Consider the following 24895-nt stretch of genomic DNA (forward strand, 5'->3'; position numbering starts at 1 on the left):
AATTGGGTAATCTAAATTTTTTTAAAAAAGGTTAGACTTTATCACTTGATAAAATGCAAAATTTACATAATTATTTGATTAAATATTTAAATATTTAAAATGGCTATTACTTGAAGCCTGCCTTAACTCTTTCTAAGATGCTGATATTATTCTGTTATTTCACATTTTCAACCATTTAAATTAAAACAAAAAACAAATTCAGGACCTGCAGTTTTTTTCCTTTTAATTTCAACTCTGATTCACTACAATCCACTCACAATGCCATTATAGTAGGAGCATAGCTCATTTATTCATTGTGATTTTTGGTTGCCTGTTTTCTTCAGTTCATTCTCTTCCTGTATATTTGCCAAAAATAAACATCTTCTCTCACCATTTATAATCAAAATATTATCCGTTTCTCATTCCTGATGCTGTGTATTTTTTTAATAGCATTTTCTGGTTTTCGACCAGCTGTTTAATAAATGGTAATTCGATCTACAATTAATTTGGGGAAAATGGGGTGAGAAGTGCAAAAGTAAAAGTTTTAAAATGAGTAATATTACTTCCCCGAGTTCTTGAATTACACATTTGGGAAACCCAGTATTTTAATTCTTTTTGTGTACCTTTTCGTGGGACAAGGTGAAAAACTGGCCGGAGATAATGATGAAGAACTTTGTGAACTGGAAGAAGGTAGCAATGGATTACAAAGAAAGAACAAAGAAAAATTACGGCACAGGAACAGGCCCTTCAGCCCTCCGAGCCTGCGCCGATCCAGATCCGCTATCTAAAACTGCCGCCTATTTTCTAAGGATCTGTATCCCTCTGCTCCCTGCCCATTCACGGATCTGTCGAGATACATCTTAAATGACACTATCGTGCCCGCCTCTACCACCTTCACCGGCAATGCGTTCCAGGCACCCTCAACCCTCTGCATAAAGAACTTTCCACGTATATCTCCCTGAAACTTTTCCCCTCTCACCTTGAACTCGTGACCCCTAGTAATGGAGTCCCCCACTCTGGGAAAAAGCTTCTTGCTATCCACCCTGTCTATACCTCTCATGATTTTGTAGACCTCAATGAGGTCCCCCCTCAACCTCCGTCTTTCTAATTAAAGTAATCCTAATCTACTCGACCTCTCATCATAGCTAGCACCCTCCATACCAGGCAACATCCTGGTGAACTGAGTTTAGGAGGAACTTCTTCACCCAAGGGGTTGTGAATCTATGGAATTCCTTGCCCAGTGAAGCAGTTGAGGCTCCTTCATTACATGTTTTTAAGGTAAAGATAGATAGTTTTTTGAAGAATAAAGGGATTAAGGGTTATGGTGTTCGGGCCGGAAAGTGGAGCTGAGTCCACAAAAGATCAGCCATGATCTCATTGAATGGCGGAGCAGGCTCGAGGGGCCAGATGGCCTACTCCTGCTCCTAGTTCTTATGTTCTTATGAACCTCCTCTGCACCTTCTCCAAAGCACCCACATCCTTTTGGTAATCTGGCGACCAGAACTGTATGCAGTATTCCAAATGTGGCCGAACCAAAGTCTTATACAACTGTAACATGACCTGTCAACACTTGTATTCAATACCCGTTCCAATGAAGGAAAGCATGCCGTATGCCTTCTTGACCACTCTATCGACCTGCGCAGCCACCTTTAGGGTACAATGGACCTGAACACCTAGATCTCTCTGTACAGCAATTTTCCCCAGGGCTTTTTCATTTACCACATAGTTCGCTCTTGAATTGGATCTTCCAAAATGCATCACCTCGCATTTGAACTTCATCTGCCATTTCTCCGCCCAACTCTCCAATCTATCTATATTCTGCTGTATTCTCTGACAGTCCCCTTCACTATCTGCTACTCCACCAATCTTAGTGTCATCTGCAAAATTGCTAATCAGATCACCTATACCTTCCTCCAGATCATTTATGTATATCACAAACAACAGTGGTCCCAGCACGGATCCCTGTGGAACACCACTGGTCACAGTTCTCCAATTTGAGAAACTCCCTTCCACTACTACTCTCTGTCTCCTGTTGCCCAGCTAGTTCTTTATCCATCTAGCTAGTACACCCTGGACCCCATGAACTTCACTTTCTCCATCAGCCTACCATGGGGAACCTTATCAAATGCCTTACTAAGTCCATGTATATGACATCTACAGCCCTTCCCTCATCAATCAACTTTGTCACTTCCTCAAAGAATTCGATTAAGTTATGTTGGTAAGACATGATCTTCCCTGCACAAAACCATTTTACCTATCACTGATAAGCCCATTTTCTTCCAAATGGGAATAGATCTTATTCCTCAGTAACTTCTCCAGCAGCTTCCCTACCATTGACGTCAGGCTCACTGGTCTATAATTACCTGGATTATCCCTGTTACCCTTCTTAAACAAGGGGACAACATTAGCAATTCTCCAGTCCTCCGGTACCTCACCCGTGTTAAAGGATGCTGCAAAGATATCTGTTAAGGCCCTAGCTATTTCCCCTCTCACTTCCCTCGGTAACCTGGGATAGATTCCATCCGGACTGGGGGACCTGTCCACCTTAATGCCTTTTAGAATACCCAACACATCCTCCCTCCTTATGCCGACTTGACCTAGAGTAATCAACATCTATCCCTAACCTCAACATCAGTCATGTCCCTCTCCTCGGTGAATACAGATGCAAAGTACTTGTTAAGAATCTCACCCATTTTCTCTGACTCCACGCATAACTTTCCTCCTTTGTCCTTGAGTGGGCCAACCCTTTCTCTAGTTACCCTCTTGCTCCTTATATAATAAAAAGCTTTGAGATTTTCTTTAACCCTGTTTGCTAAAGATATTTCGTGTCCCCTTTTAGCCCTCTTGATTCCTCGTTTCAGATTGGTCCTACATTCCCGATATTCTTCCAAAGCTTCATCTGTCTTCAGTCGCCTCGACCTTATGTATGCTTCCTTTTTCCTCTTAGCTAGTCTCACAATTTCACCTGTCATCCATGGTTCCCTAATCTTGCCATTTCTATCCCTCATTTTCACAGGGACATGTCTGTCCTGCACTCTAATCAACCTCTCTTTAAAAGCCTCCCACATATCAAATGTGGATTTGCCTTCAAACAGCTGCTCCCAATCCACATTCCCCAGCTCCTGCCGAATTTTGGTATGGTTGGCCTTCCCCAATTTAGCGTTCTTCCTTTAGGACCACTTTCGTCTTTGTCCATGAGTATTCTAAAACTTACGGAATTGTGATCACTATTCCCAAAGTAATCCCCTACTGAAACTTCAACCACCCGGCCAGGCTCATTCCCCAACACCAGGTCCAGTATCGCCCCTTCCCGAGTTGGACTATTTACATACTGCTCTAGAAAACCCTCCTGGATGCTCCTTACAAATTTTGCTCCATCTAGACCTCTAACACTAAGTGTATCCCAGTCAATGTTGGGAAAATTAAAATCTCCTATCACCACCACCCTGTTGCTCCTACATCTTTCCATAATCTGTTTACATATTTGTACCTCTATCTCACGCTCACTGTTGGGAGGTCTATAGTACAGTCCCAACATTGTTACCGCACCCTTCCTATTCTGAGCTCTGCCCATATCACCTCACTGCTCGAGTCCTCCATGGTGCCCTCCTTCAGCACAGCTGTGATATCCTCTCTGACCAGAAATGCAACTCCTCCACCCCTTTTACCTCCCTCTCTATCCCGCCTGAAGCATCAATATCCTGGGATATTTAGTTGCCAATCATGCCTTTCCCTCAACCAAGTCTCTGTAATAGCAATATCATACTCCCAGGTACTAATCCATACCCTAAGTTCATCTGCCTTACCTACTACACTTCTTGCATTAAAACAAATGCACCTCAGATAACCAGTCCCTTTGCGTTCATCATCTGCTCCCTGCCTACTCTTCCCCTTAGTCACGCTGACTTCATGATCTAGTTCCTACAGGCTTTAGTTATGACCTCCTTACTGTCCACTAACCTCCTCATTTGGTTCCCACCCCCCTGCCACATTAGTTTAAACCCTCCCAAACAGCCTTAGCAAAAGCACCCCCAAGGACATTGGTTCCAGTCCGGCCCAGGTGTAGACCGTCCAATTTGTAGTAGTCCCACCTCCCCCAGAAACGGTCCCAATGTCCCAAAAATCTGAACCCCTCCCTCCTGCACCATCTCTCAAGCCACGCATTCATCCTGCCTATTCTTTCATTTCTACTCTGACTACCACATGGCATTGGTAGCAATCCTGAGATTACTACCTCGGAGGGAGGTCTGACTATTTAACTTGGCTCCTAACTCCCTAAATTCTACTTGTAGGACCTCATCCCGTTTTTTACCTATATCATTGGTGCCTATATGCACCATGACAACTGGCTGTTCACCCTCCCCCTCATAATGTTCTGCAGCCTATCTGAGACATCCCTGACCCGTGCACCTGGGAGGTAACATGCCATTCGGGAGTCTTGTTTCCGACCACAGACCCGCCTATCTACTCCCCTTACAATTGAATCCCCTATGACTATAGCCCTTCCACTCTTTTTCCCGCCCTTTTGTACAGCAAAGCCAGCCATGGTGCCATGAACCTGGCTACTGCTGCCTTCCCCTGGTGAGCCATCTCCCCCAACAGTATCCAAAACAGTATACCTGTTTTGGAGGGAGTTGACCGCAGGGGACACCTGCACAGCCTTCCTGCTTTTTCTCTGCCTTTTAGTCACCCATTCCCTTTCTCCCTCAGCAATCCTAATCTGCGGTGTGACCAATTCGCTAAAAGTGCTATCCACGACCTCCTCAGCATCGCTGATGCTCCAAAGTGAGTCCATCTGCAGCTCCAGAGCCATCATGCGGTCTAACAAGAGCTGCAGCTGGACACAATTCCCACACGTGAAGGAGTCAGGGACATCAGCCATGTCCCTGAGCTCCCACATTGAGCAAGAGGAACATAACACGAGCCTGAGATCTCCTGCCATTTTTAATCTTAAACTTAACTTAGTCCAACTATAATATCAAATAATAGATAAATAAAAAAGGGGGAAAAAAGAAAAATTGTTACCAATCACACGATTAAAAAGAAATAGAAATAAAAAAACCGTACCTTATCAACACACCACAGTCTTTTTTTTTTGGTTAGAGGAGGTGGGCGGGTGGGAGACACTACATGTGTAGTGTCTCGGGTTCAGCCGCTGACCAAATATATCAGTTCACTCACCTTCCCAGAGCACAATTCGACCACTCCCACTCAGCTCCTCCCTCTCACCGTTCCTGTAAGGTAAGTTTTTAAAACGGGAAACTTACCTTCCCAACAGCCCCCTGGTTACTGCTCTCCACTAGTCAAGTGGAAAACTAAATTCATTATAGGGGACATGTGAAGTAATGCATGTGGGGACGGCAAACAAGTCAACACGTGGGGCTGAATAATACAGGAGTTGGGAGGGTGGGAATAGGCGGCTCTCTCCACCTTCCAGAAGAGAAGTTAGCGTGGAGCCAACACGTTTCACGCCCTGTAACCAGTAAGTTGGGGAGGAAGTCCCACCCTCTGAAGCGGATTAGTAAACTGGATTAACTGGCAGCTCCATCAGCCTTACAGTACCAACAGCGAGTCAGTAACCGCAAGACAAGTCTGCCCATAGATCCTTTGAGCAGCTAAATTCAGGGTCTTGGACAGAGGATAGGGAGGGGGCGGGGGTGAATTTAAGGCAGCAGGCACATAGGAAGGAAGGGGGTCAAGCCCTTAGGAGGGCAGCATCCCTGATTAGCAAAGGATAGCCCCCGAAGATCGAAGCCCCTTTCCTTCCTGTCCTTTGTGAAGAATTTTGTTAAAAAATCAGATTGCCCCAGCCAAACAATTTATTGCATGGGCAGCACATTATCTGGTCAACTGGCTTGATAACAAGCTGAATTGATCCTAGGTTACTTATTTGAATATGGTGGGAAGGCTGTCGATTCTGGCACCCGCTCACTCCCCCATGTTATTGGGGTGAGTTTGCATGGTGGACCGGAAGTTGGTGTGGTGGGCACCCCCTATTTTACATGCCCACCCCCTGCTGAAAACGAGCCTGATGAGGTCATATAAAATACAGCCCATGATAGGCTAATTAGCCTCCTTCCCTGCTATACGTTTGAATGATTCTAAGAAATTGCTCAAGCCTCTCTATATTGTACTTGTCATGGAGGTGAACCAGAACAATTCTAAAACCAGCTATGCAAAAGATACAATGATTGGAGCAAGCCTAAGGGGCCGTGTTTTCATTTGAACATAGCATTGATATTAGTATAATCACATCAAAGGAATTATTCAAATAATACATTTAACAATTTAATTTGGAATAATACAATAACACTGCTGAATCAGTAAGCCATCCATGTTTATACATAGCCATCCAACACCATACTAACCCGTTGATTTCTCCATGTTGCTATCTTCACTTCTCTGCCAGATAGGTGTAGATTTACCACTCCCGCCACCTTCATTAAAGCTCAGGCGATCAACTGACCCAGGGGACCGCCGATTAATGCCAAATCTGACAATTTAAATGAAAAAGACAGCAGAATTATTAATTCCTGCATAAACAAGTCTTATAGGCTCGTAAATAGTTTCATAACATAACAAATTTAAAGGTAATAAAGCAGACTACTTTTTGAACTTATCCAAATAAAGCCCAACTTGAGTGAATTTGTTGAGGAGTATATCAAATAGCCCAATTTATTTTTATTTAGCAGGCTCATTTTCTTAGAGAACATTTTAAGAACAGAATGTTTCCTACGTTGACAAAGTTTGGATACCATCTGTCCACTGCGCACATCACAAAACAAACCATTTGCTGTGGGTCTCTTTAGTGGAAGAAATCAGTCGACTGCTCAAATGGTCTTGGTGCCTCGGAGGTGGAGAAGAAACATGGCCAAGATCCTACTCCCAATCCAACCATGTTCTGTAAGTAGTGTGCAGGATTAGGCTATCTTATGATATTCCCCTTACGGTCAGGTAGACTGCAACACTCGCCGTCAAGCCTCATGCTTACATTATGCCCATATGGACAAGGAATGAAAGATTGCAAAACTTGGGAGTTGAATCCCATACAAGATAACAGTGGCCTTAGGAATGAGGGTGGGGAGTATGATTGGCAATAAGACATTAAAACATTTTTTTGCCCCTGATGCATGGATCACATGGATAGTAGTGTTTAAAGACGTGGTTTGCCATCACCTTCAAGGCCGATTAGGTATGTGCATAAAAATGCTGGTCCAGCTAGTAATGACTCCACCCTGTGAAAAGACTAAATAAATGTTCTTCTAACGATAACAAGTGTGATCCAATTGATGCTGGCGAAATCAGTGAACCAGGACACTCAATCTGCTTTATGGTCCACATTCTTAATAAGATACATTGGTGAAACTCAACCTAATCCTTATTTGATGTTGGCCCCAAGCTTCCTTCATTTTCACCAAACTCAATAAAAAAAACTAGTATTATCTATTCAAATAAAAGTTACTTTCAAATGCTTCTGACTGTGTATTACCACCTGCCCTTCACTGGATGAAATTAGGTTAATGATGAAAAGTGTTTTATTTGAATGAAACATTTTCAAATAATTGAAGTGCCGAGCACCGAAATAGCTCAACATAGGTGTCCCATTCAGATTTTCTCCCAAATGTTAAGCACACAGCAGCATTTGGAACATGATTGGTAGACAGAGTGCAAATCGCTGGCTGGGTTATGTTTGGTTTGCGATGGCAAATAACTTGCACAGTGCAACACAGCTTCCTGCCAATAGACAAAGACCTTGGGCTTCTCATTAGTTTTTTTCTGAATGGCATGTACCTTTTAGATTTGAGCAATTTTACATTGTTGAGAACCTTTCAGCCATTAATTTAGTCTTCAACATATAAAATCTGGGTGGCAAGGTGGCACAGTAGTTAGCACTGCTATCGACAGCACAGAGGACCCGAGCTCGATCCCGGCCCCGGGTCACTGTCTGTGTGAAGTTTGCACATACTCCCCGTGCCTGCATGGGTTTCATACCACAACACAAAAGATGTGCAGCTTAGGTGGATTGGCTCCATTAAATTGTCCCTTAATTGGAAAATAATAGGGGCAGCACGGTGGTGGTGGAGCGGTTAGCATTGCTACCTCACGGCGCTGAGGACCTGGGTTCAATCCCGGCCCCGTTCACTGTCCGTGTGGAGTTTGCACATTCTCCCCATGTTTGCGTGGGTTTCACCCCCACTACCCAAAGATGTGCAGGGTGGGTGGATTGGCCACGCTAAATTGTCCCTTAATTGGGAAAAAAATAATAATTGGGTACTCTAAATTTAAGGGGAAAAAAATGTCAAATCTAATTTTCTAGAGGTATGAGCCACGTGTTTAGTTTGCCTAAACACACCATCATTAATAGTTGATCATAACAATGTGATCTCACCATACAAATAGAAACTTTGAATTGTAGGGCACCTCTTTTTCGCGCAAAATTTAAATGCATGTATATACAAGAATCCTGTATGCATGGACTAGAAATGAATTTATAAAGATAATCTGCAGAAGTACAAATAATTCATAAAACTCCAGTACACCATTGCATCAAGGCGAGTCCAGGTTTATATAATGCTGTTGTGACATCTGCAAGATTCTATATTTGCCGGCTGACAGGCATGTTACTTCTGCTACTGCATTTTAACAAACATTTGCCTTCATGATGGCTACCGAAAGAAAGTACAATTTTTCTGAATTATGGACAGCTGCTGTGAGGGAGTGTGTCAATCTTTACAGTGGGTCTCTCAGAGAAACTTGAAATAAAACTGTTCAACATTTCTGGCATGGGAGGAAAGGGGACAAAGATCACCAAAAATGGCAATTATGAATATCCCTTTACATGTTTTTTTTTCCAAAGGCAAATTTGCATTCCTGGGAATGTATAAAAGTTCAATTCACATCATGATCATTAAAAATATACATGAAGCAATTACCAGAGTAATGGTACAATTATGTACAACATTTGGCAGATAAATAAAAGAAAGGCGAGGAATTGTATGCTGTGAACATTTAGAGTACAACATCTGAACTGATCTCTTTTGATTAGTTGAATAGGCTAATGGGTTTGACAAATGCTATATTTCCATTAGTAAAATGCAAGAGTTGTTTGCGAGGCTAATGTGGCTGGCTGTTCATATAAAGAAACTACATAGCATACATAATGCATTAGACTAGACTTTTCCCACAGTTCTGAGGCTATATAGCTCATTGACAAATTCCACAGTGATCAGTAATGTTTAGACAGTGTTAGTCAAATATCTCCATAAATAAATTTGTCTGATAATAGAAATGGGAGAGACATTTCTGCATTAAAAACAGAACAATCATCTGAACAACGAGGTTACTTCCACCAATGTGCATGTGTCCATTAGATGATGATGATAATAGGTTGGGCTCATGTCAACACCTTATTTGAATTAAGTGTGCCAAGAAGGACCAGAGATTAGAATTTCATGTTACTGGATTAGATAATCCAAGGCGTTTCTTCTCCCATAGAATAGTAGGCCTGTGGAACAGGCTGCTGGCTTGTGTGGTGAATATAAACTTGCTGTGAGAGCTGGACTAGTTTCTGGCTGGGTATGTGGCCACTTTGTACAAAATGTTAGGTGCCTGCTAACATGAATCAGTGCCAAGTCATCTCCTGAACTAATGTTAATTGCCTAAAGGGTCCAAGCCAGGAGCTCTCCAGACTTTCTGCAACAGCAGCCCCCCCCCCCCCCCCCCCCCCCACACACACACACACACGTTAATTGGCCTGGCTTTTTATCTGTGTTTTGGCATCTCCCAAGTGGCTGCATATGGCTTTCAGGTTGGATGGGGAGTGGGTATATTGCGATGCATAAATCTTTTGGTACAGGCTGAATGGACCAGGGAATATTTTCCTGTCCAAGGTTTCTTCTCTTGAATCTTGAGAGCAGAAAATGGGCCTGACCAGCACAAAAGGTTTACAGGCTCTATTCCAGCTTTCTGCCTCTGGAACCATGTACAGCTTACACTCAGGCTGACCAGGTCTGGGGTTTCTCTTCCATGCATGCTTGCAATAGCCGGAGGTGACATAACTCTGGGCAACCTGGGCCTAGTGATGCCAGACAAATTGCCCATAGCAAACATATTATAAGAATAATAATCGCTTATTGTCACAAGTAGGCTTCAATGAAGTTACTGCGAAAAGCCTTAGTCGCCACATTCCAATGCCTGTTCGGGAAGGCCGGTACGGGAACTGAACCCGTGCTGCTGCCTTGTTCTGCATTACAAGCCAGCTATTTAGCCCACTGTGCTAAACCAGCCCCGGAAACCAGCCTGAATTTTTAATAATTCAGCACAAAATCAGAGATCTAAGTTCGGGGTGGTGAGGTGATTATATGAACAGACAAAGGTTTAATAGAAAACTGGGTTGAACGGAATTTCAAAACACTTACTTCCCATGATGGAAACAGTTCCATCCATGCGTGCTCATACTCAGGTGACCTCTGATCACAGCTCACACAATTAAGCAGATGTTGAAATGTCAATCCAAATGCCAACAGGAAGAATACTGAATAGTTTCCCTTTAATCCATTTGAAACCGAAATTTGGTTAATTTCTTCTCAAGTTCTCTGCCCAAAGGCAAGTCCGACACATAGAGCCATGCCCTCCACCAGGGCATGGTGGGGCAAAGAGGTTGTTTCCAAACCCACACCTATTCATAATGGGGACCAAACCCCATTTTGTTGGTGCCAATCTGATCCACACCAGCCATCCAGCCAACTAAGCCAACCAACCCAAGGAGTCAAAGTTGTTGTGGCAACATACACTATTGTATTGCAGTCTGGAGCTATAGATAACGATTGTACAGGCTTCAATTTCTTTCTATCTCATGGCTAACCAGGAATCACTCCCATTCCTTCTACCTGCCATTAACATATACTGATAATCAAACTGTTTGCTTGGTTATAAATGCACCTTTCTTGGCCATCAAGTCCTGCATCAGGATCTGGGACTTGAAGCTTCAGGCTCAGAGGCAAAAGTACGACCCACTGTGCCACAAGACCTCCTTGGCTTATTTAGTTACTGTGAATCAGCAGCCATGGCTATAGAGATGAGTAGTGAAGATTCATGCTGTTGAAGTGCCGTGTGGTGTATTTTTTTAAAATAAACGTGGAACCATCTTATAATTTACTTTGGGTGGCTTGGTGCTGACACTGCATTCTCACAGGGGAAACATACATGTAAATACCAAAGGATACTGGCCTAATCATCTCAATAATTAAATGAAGCATTAATGTTAGATTACAAACATCAGACCAAATTTGCTGGTAGTTAATAGTAGTTACCAAGAGAGTATCAGGAAGATTTAACAAATAGCCGACATGTTGTATTCTTCACATTAATTCAAATAATAATTGTAGTCCAATTAGGTCAATGTTCAATTTCATGAACTGTGATTAGAGGTTGAATGAACACAAGCACTGCTTGATGGGATGGTTTCCCTTGTGAGGTAAGAAAAATACACTCTGAAAATATAACCAGCATGATTGTCACAAGTTAATGTTGCCTGCTAACTTTCACACTTTTCAGGTTCCTTTTAAAGCAGAGGGGAATGGAACGGGTGAGAGAGAGTGAGAGCAAGCAAACACTTTGGATTGGAAAATTGCACATGTCACACCAGCATTTAAAAAAGGCAAGAGAAGAAAACCAAGGAATTATAGACCAGTTAGCCAAACATCTGTTGTAAGGAAATTCTAGAATCTATAATTAAGGTTAAGATGATTGAATGCTCGAAAGTGTTCAGCGGATCAGAGAGCACCAGCATGGATTTGTAAAGGGCAGGTCATGCTGTTGAACCAAACTGAATATTCTGAAGAGTGACGACTAAAGTAGTGAACAGGTGAATGTCGATGATATTTATATCACATGCTCTCTGGAAGTCCACAAATGTCCCGCATAATTGAAGCTCATGGATTGAAGGCAAATTATTGACCTGGCTAGGAGATTGGCTGAGCAGCAGGGCTAATGGACAGGCACTCTAATTGGCAGGGCATAAATTACAATGTCGCAGAAGAGATGTGTGTCAGTGTCACAACAATGCAATGATTTTTTATTAACGACTTAGACAATGGAATAGAAAGTCATATTTCCAAATCTGTCAAGGACACAAAAATAGACTGCATTGTAAGCAGTGTAGGTGGACGCAGAAAGTATCAAATAAATATTTAACTGATTAGCTGAACAGGCAAAACTGTGGTAAATAGATTTCAATACAGGCAAGTGAGGTCTTTCATTTGGACCTAAAGAGGGTAGATCAGGCTACTTCCGAGGTGTGAAAAGCTCAAAGAAGTAGAGGATCCAGGTACAGATAGAGTACAAGAGCAAGGGAAAGGGTTGTCACCGAGAAGAGTGAAAGAGGTTGTGAGAATAAGGCAGAGAAAAAATAAATGGGAAATGAGCAGAAGTGGAAATGATAAAGAAAATATGCCTGCTCACAAATGTCTCTGGTATTTGTCCAGCAGAAAACAACTTCATTTTGAGTTCTGTGGTGCCTGACGCCAAGCGACTTATCGAATGATCAGTGGATAATTATGCAGACTAAAAAAGAAATAAGCAGAGATGTCTGGAGAGCTCCAAAAGGTTAATATTTTAACCATTTTAATTACACAGCCTGTACAAGCCACATCCTTGAAGAAGCCTGCAGCATGTAAGGATATTGCTGGTATCTGGTGCAAGAGGCATGTGGCTTCTTTCTGCCTCATTTCATTCTAATTTCAGAGCCTGCAATTAATAGGAAATGAGTACCTGTTAACAGATGTCTGTGATATCAGCCTCTCGTTCAGTTTGCTCAGCAGGGCACAGACAGTTCAATTTGTACACGCTGAACACAGCTCTTTAATGTGCCCCAAGGGCGAGTTATTAACCAAATGGTTGAAATGGTAGCAGAAAATTGGCTGGAACTTACCCATCAGGAATGGACTTCTGCCTTCGATGGGTGCCACCACCAGATCCCGCATCACTGGAGGAAGACAGATTGCTGGGTGAATTACGGCTGTGCTGGTTTCTGCCGACTGATGACACGGAGACATAAGAACTGTCCATTGCAGAAAGTGACCTGCAAGAGTCAATAAGTGTTGTTTCCTTAATATATTTAAGTAACAGCAATGCTTTCTTTTCTCTCTCCCCCTTCTGGTGTTAATGCGGGTTTCTTTCAAAATAACTTTTATGTAGAGCTATATAAATATTGGGGCTACAAGAGAAGGCCAGAGGCGAGTGATGCTGTGGTAACTAACCCAACTCCTGTTCACAATGTAAAGGTCACGAATGTAGCTCCAACAATACTCATGAAGTTCAGCCTCATCTGGGACAAAGCAGCCCTGCTTGATCAGCTCCCCGTTCACCACCTTAAAGATCCACTCTCTTCACCACCCATGTGCTGAGGTGACAATGTGCATCATCTACCAGATGCAATGGAGCAAGATTCCTTCAACAACACCTTCCAAACATGTGACCTCAACCATCTGGAAAAAGAATAGCATCAGAGGCATGCAACACCACCACCTGCACGTACTCTGCCTGTTTGACACACCATCCTGACTTGTAACTATTCTTTTACTGGTGTTGGGTCAAAACCTTGGGAACCTCCTGCCGAACTGCAGTGTACACATTACTTGCACCACATACAGTACAGCAGTTCAAGAAGACGGTTCATCACCATCTTCCCAAGGGCAATTGGGGATGGGCAATAAATGCTTGCTTTGCCAACGATGATCACATCCGAAGACTGAATATAAATGCCCCAGCCTGACAGCAATATAATTTTGGGTAGTTCTTAAAAATCTTCCGACCCCAATGGGTTAAGGAAGCCAGTCATCTCTCTGGGTCCAAAGCTTTGTTTTGTTTTAACCTTGGAAGAAGTGTCAGAAACAAAAATAATAAAACTCTATGGGCATTGGGGGTACCTTTGCTACTGTATCCAACCTTCAAATCAATTCAATTTATATTTATTTTGGTACTGAAACTGATCAGCTGAGAAATATGCTGACTGGTTTGGAAATAGTTTGGGAAAAGTCTGAATTTCATCAATGCTAAGTTCACTGATGTCACACGGGGTATTAGTGATGTTATAGTTGGCCTCAGCATCGCACATTAGTGGTGGGGAACTCGGGTTCTCGATTTCTAATTGTTACTTAGTGACTGCTGACAGAACAGGCCTTTAGGTGAGGGTTGAATTGGGACCTTCAACATCCCTGCTTCATTCTATGATTTAATGTCCAAGTACATTACATGAGGTCCCATTGGTTGCATGCGTCCTAGCAGCAATCATTCTCCAACATGTCATCAACTTCAGGGAAAGGAGAGAAAAAAAAGCACATCAGAACAATCCTTTTTTCAATTAGTGAATCGGGTGGCATGGTAGTACAGTGGTTAGCATTGTTGTTTCACAGTGCCAGGGTCCCAGGTTCGATTCCGGCTTGGGTCACTGTCTGTGCAGAGTTTGCATGTTCTCCCTGTGTCTGTTTCCTCCTGGTGATCCGGTTTCCACCCACAAGGACATTCTGAATTTTTCCTGTGTACCCGAACAGGCGTTGGAATGAGGCGACTAGGGGCTTTTCACAGCAACTTAATTGCAGTGTTAATGTAAGCCTATTTGTGACAATAAAGATTATTATTATTCTTGAACTGCTGCAGTCCATGCAGTAGCTTGTAGGTACACTCACAACGCCTTTCAGGAGGGAGTTCCAGGATTTTGGCTGGACGACACTCAAGCAACGGCGATATATTTCCCAGTTAGGATGGTGTGTGGCTTGGAGTGGAACTTGCAAGTCATGGCGTTCTATGCATCTGCTGCCCTCGTCCTTCCAGGTGTAGAGGTTGTGGGTTTGGAAAGTGCTGTCGAAGGAGTCTTGAGTTGCTGCAGTGAATCATATAGATGATACACACTGCTGCCATTGTGCACCAGTGGTGGAAAGAGTCAATGTTTAAGCAGTGGATGGGGTACCAATCAAGTGGGCTGCTTTGTCATAGATGGTGTCGAGCTTTCTGAGTGTTGTTGAAGTTGCATTCATACAGGCAGATGGACAGCATTCCATCACACTCCTGGCTTGTGGCTTGTAGGTAGTGGAAAGGCTTTGGGGAGTCAGGTGGTGAGTTGCTCGCCTTAAAGATCCTGGCCTTGGATCTGCTCATGTGGCCACAGTATTTAAAAAGCTGGTCCATTTAGTTTCTGGTCATTGGCAACCCCCGGATGTGGAAGTAGGGAGAAATTATGAAGCACAGTTAAAATCAAGACTATTTTTAAACAATTATATTATGGCGTGTATCATCAAAACAATTGCCCAACTTTTCTGCTGGATTATAAACTCCTCCTCACATTTTTTTGTGTTGTTACTGAAGCCATCCAGAGTGCTTAAAAACAGCAGATGGCTCCTATTAAACTGTGCAACACCGCAGTAGTCCTCTGGGCTTTTGACCAAAAAAATCATATAGGTCAAGGCATTCAAAAGAAAAGCTCAAAAAATGGTGTTTTCTCACAATAAAAATCTTGACTGGACTTGAACATTCCATGCTAGTTAACAAATGGAAATTGTAGCAGAAGTTTTATATAATCCATAGAAACCAAGGGGAAATTTATTTGCTGAGATTGTTCATTCACAGCAGCTAAAACTGCTTCCGTGGCCATTGAGTGGGAATCTTTTTTTTCCCCATCCAACAGCACTTCCAAATTTGGACAAAGTGAGAACAAAACCCGTGATGAAATGTATTTGCCTGAATTGTAAAAAAAATTGGCTTTTACTTTGATGCAGTTAAATCTGCAAGGTTTGAACTAAATAACCCTGAAGCCTATCTTACTGAAAACGTTGTATATGGTTGTGCAAATGAAGAACACTAAACACAGTAAATTGCAACGAGTATCTACTTCAAAATGTATCAATTTTGTATCTTGCACGTGCTTCACTTCCCAGGCACTCTAATCCTAATATCCATTTTGCTATGTTTCTGATACCTTTTCAATGACTTCAATTTGATTATTCCCGAACTTCAATAACCTCACAGATTATATAACCATTATCAGCATTTACTTACTGATTTCAAGATACAGAAATAATAAAAACAATTATTTGAGTGCTCCTTGAAATACTCCTGGTCTATTTTTCTGATCCAATGCTAATGAGGCAGGCCAACCAATTTAATAACCTCAATTTTGAAGTATTTGTGCTGCTTGTAGCATTTCCCAACAGCCCAGTCGGTAAAGTCCAACACCTGAAGGTAAATCCACTGAAGGGAAATGGAGCTGTACAAAGCCAGAAAGTTGCAATTACAATCTTCCGTCTGTTCTGAATTAGCTGATCTTGGGCAAGAGAGTAGTAGTGGTTGAAGAGACTGCCAATGTCCATGTTCATGGGTTAGTTAAAGGAAACAATAAAAAAAAGTCTGAGTGGCTGCTCCCAATTGCTCTACAGTGGAATTTGGTAGACAGTGGATGTCGGATGAGAACAATATTGGGCTTAGATTTGATGACTCTTTGCACAATAGTCTATCACACTATCTGGACTCAGTGGAACAGTGGCCATTTGATTCAGCTACTGGATGGAGCCTGGGACATTGTAACCCAGCATAACATTGGAGGCTTGAGTGTTCCACACATCACCAGGGTGTTATCCAGTTCTTAATACAGAGTAAAGGGGTTGACTGGAATTTAAATCCCTACAAATGTTTTTTCTGAAAGCACTAGAATTTTAAATTTCTGAAACCGTTCTGTCATGGTTCAGCTCTTGGAAAGAGATGGATTTCTGGGAAAAGAGCCAAGAAATCATCCCAACTTAACCATGCATTAAGTTCTTTACTGCAAATCACTTTCATTCACATATGGACATCACCATTTCCCCTGCAGATTAAACTGCAACATGGGACCAGAAAATAGGCATTGAGAAAAGTTTTTGAAGTTAATCTTGCAGTGAATCTCAACAAATACATTGAAGAATGATTATCCAGCACTGACCATAGAATATCTTAGCAGTTTAACAAGATTAGTTTCAAATTGAAGTGAAAAACAAATTACACACTGTAAGGCGTGGTACCAAACCAATACAAATGTGAAAACTTAATTAAATGTAGTTTCTGAAGGAAGCATATATTTTTAAGTCAATGGAGCATCTGATTGCAGATCAGAGAAACAGTTACACTGTGTGGTTACATTGGGCAATTAATTTTGTTTGCTACTTTATGAGCTTCGGTAAAGGCTTGGTAATCAAAAGGAGCCACCTTCAATAATTCAAAAGTAGGTAAATAGTGTGCTTGGAGGTGGTGTGTTAGAGCTCACTTGGGGAGTCTGAGCTGCTGTGGAAACATGCACTTTTACATGCGTGTTGTAGTCTGGAGCTACGGATAGTGATGGTAGAGGCCCCAGCTTTCCTCCGATTGCACAGATGGCCAGGAATCTTTCCTACTCTTACCACCTGCAATTGGCATGCTTTGGAAGGATTTATAAGTTGATACTCGACCTGATGGCCACATTATGAATACAACTGGGGTGGGTCTTGAACCCGGAACTTCTGGCTCAGAGGCAGGGATGCTACCCATTGTTCCACATGGCCTCTTAAATAATGTGCTAACAGCCGACTTATTTATGAGCAATCTTCTTAGATTCATTCTACCCCAATCCTCCTCTCCTGAAAGGGCAACCCATGCTTCAGTGCAATTTTGCAGGTGCCAGCCAGTCCCCAAGAAACATCTGATCTGAGTTCTGATGAAAGATCGTCAACCTCAAACATTACTTCAGCTTTTCTTTCCACATCACTTCAAAGAAGATGGCGACGGAGCGAGGTGACTCTCTGCGAGCTCTCCCCAACAGATTCACTTTTTACTTAACTCGTTCTAATCTTTTGAAATTTAATTCTAAGACTAACAATGGACGGCATTCTCCTCTACCCGGCGTGACAGAGGGTCCCGGAGTAGGGGAGTGGCGCCAACCACTCAGGGTTCGCGCCTCCCCAAAGGTGGGGAATTCTCCGGCGCGGGGCTGGCCCCCAAAGGTGGGGAATTCTCCCCACCTTTGGGGGCCAGCCCCGCGCCGGAGCGGTTAGCACCAGAAGACTGGCGCAAAAAACCGGCGCCCCCGGTGCGGGGCTGGCCGAAAGGCTTTCGCCGGTCCGTGCATGCGCCGGCAGTGACGCTGCCGCTGACGTCACTGCTGGCGCATGCGCAATGTAGGGTTCTCTTCCACTTCCGCTATGGTGGAGGCCGTGGCGGCGCGGAAGGAGAAAGAGTGCAGCCAGGGCACTGGCCCGCAGTCTGAGCGGGGGGCCCCGATCACGGGCCAGGCCACCGTGGGGGCACCCCCCAGGGTTCGATCGCCCCCCCGACCCCCAAGGACCCCGGGGGCCTGCTCGCGCCGCTGAGCCCGCCGTTCCAGAGGTGGTTTAAATCTCGGCGGCGGGAGAGGCCTCCCAGTGGCGGGACTTCGGCCCATCCGGGCCGGAGAATCGCCGCAGGGGCCTCTCCGATCGGCGGGGCGAGAATCTCGGCCACGGCGGGGGCGGGATTTTAGGCGCCCCCAGGCAATTCTCCGACCCTGCGTGGGGTTGGAGAATTTCGCCCAATATTACTAACCTCTCACTTTTATCTTTTCTTGCTTGAACATCCTACGAGGCCTGTGGAGACCTTGGGCGGAATTCTCTGACTCCCCGCAGGGTCGGGGAATCGCCCGGGGCCGGTGTAAATCCCGCCCCCGCCGTGGCCAGAATTCTCCGCCACCCAGGAATCGGCGGGAGCGGGAATCACGCCCCGCCGATCGGCGTACCCCCCGCAGCGATTCTCCGGCCCGCAATGGGCTGAAGTACCGCCGCTGTCAGGCCTCTCCTGCCGGCGTGGTTTAAACCACCTCTGTGTCGGCGGGATTGGCGGCGCGAGCAGGCCCCCCGAGGTCCTGGGGGGGTGGGGGGCGGGCCGATCGGACCCTGGGGGGTGCCCCCACGGTGGCCTGGCCCGCGATCGGGGTGCATCATGGCGGAGGCGGAAGAGACCCCCTCCACCGCGCATGCGCCGGTGGTGACGTCAGTGGCCGCTGACGCTCCAGCGCATGCGTGGACTCACGCTGACTGGCGAAGGCCTTTCGGCCAGTCCCGACTCCAAAGGCCGTTTGTGCCAGTTTTGGCGCCAGTCGGCGGAGCGGGAGCCGCTCTGGCGCGGGCCTAGCCCCTAAAGGTGCGGAGAACTCCGCACATTTGGGAAGCCCTGACGCCGGAGTGGTTGGCGCCACTCCGCTACGCCGGGACCCCCCGCCTCACTGGGTATGGGAGAATTTAGCTCCTTTTGCACGACCCGACCTGACCCCCAAGACCTGGAAGTGGATCGGGCCCAAACCAGAAGTGAAGCCCCGACCTCCATTTGGAGCCGGCCAGGACCTCTGAACTCCCAACCCGGCCTAACAACCAACGCCAGCCCCGGAACTCCCGACCCGACCCCCGACGACAGGACCTGGCCCAACTCGACCCCGAGAGACCCGCCCAGCGACCCGATCCGGAGAGGCCCGCCCAGCGACCCGACCTACCTGGAGGAAAGGAAAATCCACATGGAGGCCTGAACTTCAGACCTCAGACTTCAAGACCCGACCCCAGGAGCACCCAGGGAGGGAACAGACACGGGACTAGGCCCAACCTGCCTCAGGAAGCCCCTGCCCACGACACCCAAAATGGCGGAGACCCCGCGCGAGGACCCGACCGTGCTACAAAGTATTCCCGTGCCCGCAGAATGCCGGGACCCATCTGGATCGCAAATATGCCCCACCCCCCCTCTACCTCAACCAGCGCCCGGGACCCTGCCAGATGCGACCCCGGAAACGTAACCAGTGCCCTGGTCCCTGCCAGCACCCTGGACCCTACCAGACGCAACCACCTACCTTCCACAAGGTCAGACTTCTCCCAAAGGATCGGAGGATCATCCAGCCGCAGCCGCCGACCGTGGAAGCGAGAGACACACGTTGGTCTGCAGGTTAGACTGAAGCAACGCGGTTTCAAGACCCCTCTCCCCAGCATACTCCAGGCAAACGTCCAAGCGATCGAAAACAAGCTGGATGAACTTAACACCAGACTTACCTCTCAGAGGGAAGTAAGAGGCTGCTGTGTGCTCAGTTTCAAGAGACATGGCTCACCCCCGCCTCACCGGAGTGTGCCATACAACCTGAAGGCTTCTCAATTCACCGAGTGTCATCAGGCAAAGCGATGGGTGGAGGGGTTTGCCTCCTCATCAACTCCTCCTGGTGCTTGGATGTCGCGACACTGGCGACCTACTGCTCCCCAGACCTGGAATACCTGACCGTGAAGTGCCGCCCATACTATCTTCCACATGAGTTCACTTCAGCCATCGGTCTACATCCCATCCCAGGCAGAAGTGAGGAAGGCGCTGGATGAACTGTACACACTTATAAACAACTACGAAACAGAACATCCCCTGACCGCACTTTGGGAAATCAGACTACAAAACTGTGCTCCTTCTCCCGGCATACAAGCAGAAACTCAAGCGGGAGAATCCAGCTAAGAAGGTCGTGCAGTGCTGGTCCGAGGAAATAGAAGAGCTCTTGACTCCCTACTGAAGGACAGATCGGAGACGTACAAGTCACACAACCCTGACCTATACAAGAAATCCAGGTACGACCTCCGCAAAGCCATCCGAGATGTCAAGAGAGACTATTAAACCAAGCTAGAGTCACAGACAGACTCTCGGTGATTGTGGCAAGGACTAAACAACATAACGGGCTACAAAGCGAAGCCGAGCAGTATCTCCAACAGCAGCGCACCCCTCCCCGATGAACTCAATGCATTCTATGCTCGGTTTGAGCAGGTAACCAACAATCCGCTGTCGAGTGCCCCAGCAGCCCATAACTCACCCATACCCACCATCACAGCTTCCAAAGTCAGATTGGCCTTCCTGAAAGTGAACCCTCGGAAGTTGACGGACCTGGACGGGATCCCTGGTCGTGCACTCAGAGCCTGTGCATACCAGCCGGCAGAGGTATTCACGGACATCTTTAACCAGTCCCTACTCCACTCCGAGGTCCCCACCTGCTTCAAGAAGACCACCATTATACCGGTGCCAAAGAAGAACTAGGCAACGTACCTCAAGACTACTGTCCGGTGGCCCTGACTTCAGTCGTAATGAAGTGCTTCGAGAGGTTGATCATGAAGCGCCTCACCTCCATACTCCCAGAGCACCTTGATCCACTGCAATTCACCATTTCCCTGGCCCTACACTCATCCCTAGAGCATCTCGACAACAAGGACTCCTACATCAGACTCCTATTTATTGATTACAGCTCCGCCTTCAACACCATAATCCTAGCCAAGCGCATATCAAAGCTCCAAAACATAGGACTTGACTCCCCACTCTGCAACTGGATCCTCGATTTTTTGACCAACAGACCACAATCAGTAAGAATGAACAACAACACCTCCTCCACCATAGTCCTCAATACCGGGGCCCCGCAAAGCTGCGTACTTAGCCCCCTACTCTACTCCCTGTACACACATGACTGCGTGGCAAAATTTGGTTCCAACTCCATCTACAGGTTTGCTGACAATACGACCATAGTGGGCCGGATCTCCAATAACGACGAATCAGAATACAGGAGGGAGATAGAGAACCTAGTGGAGTGGTGCAGCGACAACAATCTCTCCCTCAATGCCAGCAAACTAAAGAGCTGGTCACTGACTTCAGGAAGCAAAGTACTGTTCACACCCCTGTCAGCATCCATGGGGCTGAGGTGGAGATGGTTAGCAGTTTCAACTTCACAGTGGTGCACATCTCCAAAAATCTGCCCTGGTCCACCTACGTCGACACTACCACCAAGAAAGCACAACAGTGCATATACTTCCTCAGGAAACTAAGGAAATTCGGCATGTCCACATTATCCCTTACCAACTTTTACAGATGCATCATAGAAAGCATCCTATCTGGCTGCATCACAGCCTGGTATGGCAACTGCTTGGCCCAGGACCGCAAAAAATTTCAGAGAGTAGTGAACACCGCCCAGTCCATCACACGAACCTGCCTCCCATCCATTGACTCCATTTACACCTCACGCTGCCTGGGGAAAGCGGGCAGCAGAATCAAAAACCCCTCCCACCCAGCTTACTCACTCTTCCACCTTCTTCCATTGGGCAGGAGATACAAAAGTCTGAGAACACGCACGAACAGACTCAAAAACAGCTTCTTCCCCACCTGTTACCAGACTCCTAAATGGACTGACCTCATTAACACTACACACTGTATGCTTCATCCGATGCCGGTGTTTATGTAGTTACATTGTATACCTTGTGTTGCCCCATTATGTATTTTCTTTTATTCTCTTTTCTTCCCATGTACTTAATGATCTGTTGAGCTGCTCGCAGAAAAATACTTTTCACTGTACCTCAGTACACGTGACAATAAACAAATCCAATCCATCTGCTGCCTGAATCACAGTACTTCCAGGACTTTTCTTTTTTATTGTCTAGTCTTATGCTTCAGTTCCAAGTTGGATACATACTAGGCTAAAGGAGGTACTCTGAAAATTTTAATTTGAAAAGAAAATCTCTAGTTTTTCCCCACAGCCGTATAATTTTAGTTTAATTTTTCTGTGTATTGAGAGCTGGGCAAGGTCATAAATCATCTCTGGTGTTATTCCAGGTTCAGGAACCAGGATGTAAACTTGCACAAGAATAAAACAAAAAATATAAATAGTTGGAAATTCACAGCAGGTCAGCCAGCATTCAGGGACCCTGCCATCATTTGAAACGTTAAGCTGTCAGTTCTCGTCATACATGTTCATAGAACATAGAACGATACAGCACAGTACAGGCCCTTCGGCCCTCGATGTTGCACCGACATGGAAAAAAACTAAAGGCCATCTAACCTACACTATGCCCTTATCATCCATCTGCTTATCCAATAAACTTTTAAATGCCCTCAATGTTGGCGAGTTCACTACTGTTGCAGGTAGGGCATTCCACGGCCTCACCACTCTTTGCGTAAAAAACCCACCTCTGACCTCTGTCCTATATCTATTACCCCTCAATTTAAGGCTATGTCCCCTCGTGCTAGCCACCTCCATCCGCGGGAGAAGGCTCTCGGTGTCCACCCTATCTAACCCTCTGATCATTTTGTATGCCTCTATTAAGTCACCTCTTAACCTTCTTCTCTCTAACGAAAACAACCTCAAGTCCATCAGCCTTTCCTCATAAGATTTTCCCTCCATACCAGGCAACATCCTGGTAAATCTCCTCTGCACCCGTTCCAAAGCTTCCACGTCCTTCCTATAATGAGGCAACCAGAACTGTACGCAATACTCCAAATGCGGCCGTACTAGAGTTTTGTACAACTGCAACATGACTTCATGGCTCCGGAACTCAATCCCTCTACCAATAAATGCCAACACACCATAGGCCTTCTTCACAACCCTATCAACCTGGGTGGCAACTTTCAGGGATCTATGTACATGGACACCGAGATCCCTCTGCTCATCCACACTACCAAGAATTTTACCATTAGCCAAATATTCCGCATTCCTGTTATTCTTTCCAAAGTGAATCACCTCACACTTCTCCACATTAAACTCCATTTGCCACCTCTCAGCCCAGCTCTGCAGCTTATCTATGTCCCTCTGTAACCTGCAACATCCTTCCGCACTGTCTACAACTCCACCGACTTTAGTGTCGTCTGCAAATTTACTCACCCATCCTTCTGCGCCCTCCTCTAGGTCATTTATAAAAATGACAAACAGCAACGGCCCCAGAACAGATCCTTGTGGTACGCCACTCGTAACTGAACTCCATTCTGAACATTTCCCATCAACTACCACGCTCTGTCTTCTTTCAACTAGCCAATTTCTGATCCACATCTCTAAATCACCCTCAATCCCCAGCCTCCGTATTTTCTGCAATAGCCGACCGTGGGGAACATTATCACTGACCAGCTATATGGTTCTAGCACTTTCTGCTTTTGTTTCAGATTTGCAGTTTTATTTTTACTTTCTTTCCCCACAAGAACAAGTTGAATGTTAGGATCCTGGACAAGAATCCAACTCTTTGCAATTTGCAAAAATGTGAGGAAATTATATTGCACCCCAGGAGTGATAACACTGATCAATAGGTTTCTTTTATGTTCAAACAAACTTTAGTTTAAACACAGAATTGACTACATCAGTAACAAAGGAGGAGCTTTACAGCTAACAGTTACAACTGTTCTTAAGTAAAAGAGAAAACCTTAGCTAACTTCCTAAATCTGCCCCATATTACAATTAAACAAACCAATATATTTTAAATACCACTCATGAATAAAGTTAACAACCAGAGTTTTACTTGTTTTTCTCTTGTGCAAAATCTTTGGTGAGAACAGCTTTCAGGACAAACTGAATCAGCTTTGTTCGGATGAGAGTTTTGGGACTAACTGACTTATCAGACAGACCTGGCTCCTCCAGTTAGCTACAACATCTGTAGCCAAAGCATAAGGCCTTTCTTCTTTTCACACGGTGTCCCATGACTTGTTTTGCAATGAACAAATACAATACTCATCAATTTATCTGCACCCCAGGTGTCCTTTCAAATGTAAACAGATAGCTAGTTATCTGTAAACAAGTAAATGGTTCTCAAGGGGCATGATTTAACGGAAAAAATTTCCCGTTTTGGGCACGAATAGCAGGGGGATTCTTGGAGACTGCAGCACCGAGAATGACCCCGCAATCAAACATGACTTTGTTTTATTTTTGCTGAGTCTCTGCAGGGAACACCCCGCCGAGGCTGCATTTACCTCCCTTGCTATTTTTAAATGCCGCCTCAATCTCTCAACCCCATCCCCCCATGGCCTCCAGACTCCCCAGCTTACCTCAAGCCTCCCTCCATCTATCTTATTAAAAAAAAATTTAAGTGCCCTATTCCATTTTTGCCGTTCAAGGGGCAGTTTGGCGTAGCCAATC

General features: G+C 45.2%; 1 protein-coding gene across 7 annotated transcripts in view; it reads right to left on the bottom strand.

The window, feature by feature from the left end:
- sipa1l1 (signal-induced proliferation-associated 1 like 1) overlaps window positions 1-24895 on the bottom strand; it is a 483945-nt gene that overhangs the window by 95324 nt on the left and 363726 nt on the right. For all 7 annotated transcript variants that reach the window (XM_038784402.1, XM_038784345.1, XM_038784365.1 and 4 more), the window contains 2 exons: window positions 12911-13060; window positions 6348-6472 (listed from right to left, as the gene is read on the bottom strand). In XM_038784402.1, the coding sequence (XP_038640330.1) occupies window positions 6348-6472; window positions 12911-13060 (275 nt within the window). The remainder of the gene's footprint in view (window positions 1-6347; window positions 6473-12910; window positions 13061-24895) is intronic.

The sequence above is a fragment of the Scyliorhinus canicula genome, chromosome 2 (genome assembly GCF_902713615.1).
Source record: "Scyliorhinus canicula chromosome 2, sScyCan1.1, whole genome shotgun sequence".
NCBI lineage: Eukaryota > Metazoa > Chordata > Chondrichthyes > Carcharhiniformes > Scyliorhinidae > Scyliorhinus > Scyliorhinus canicula.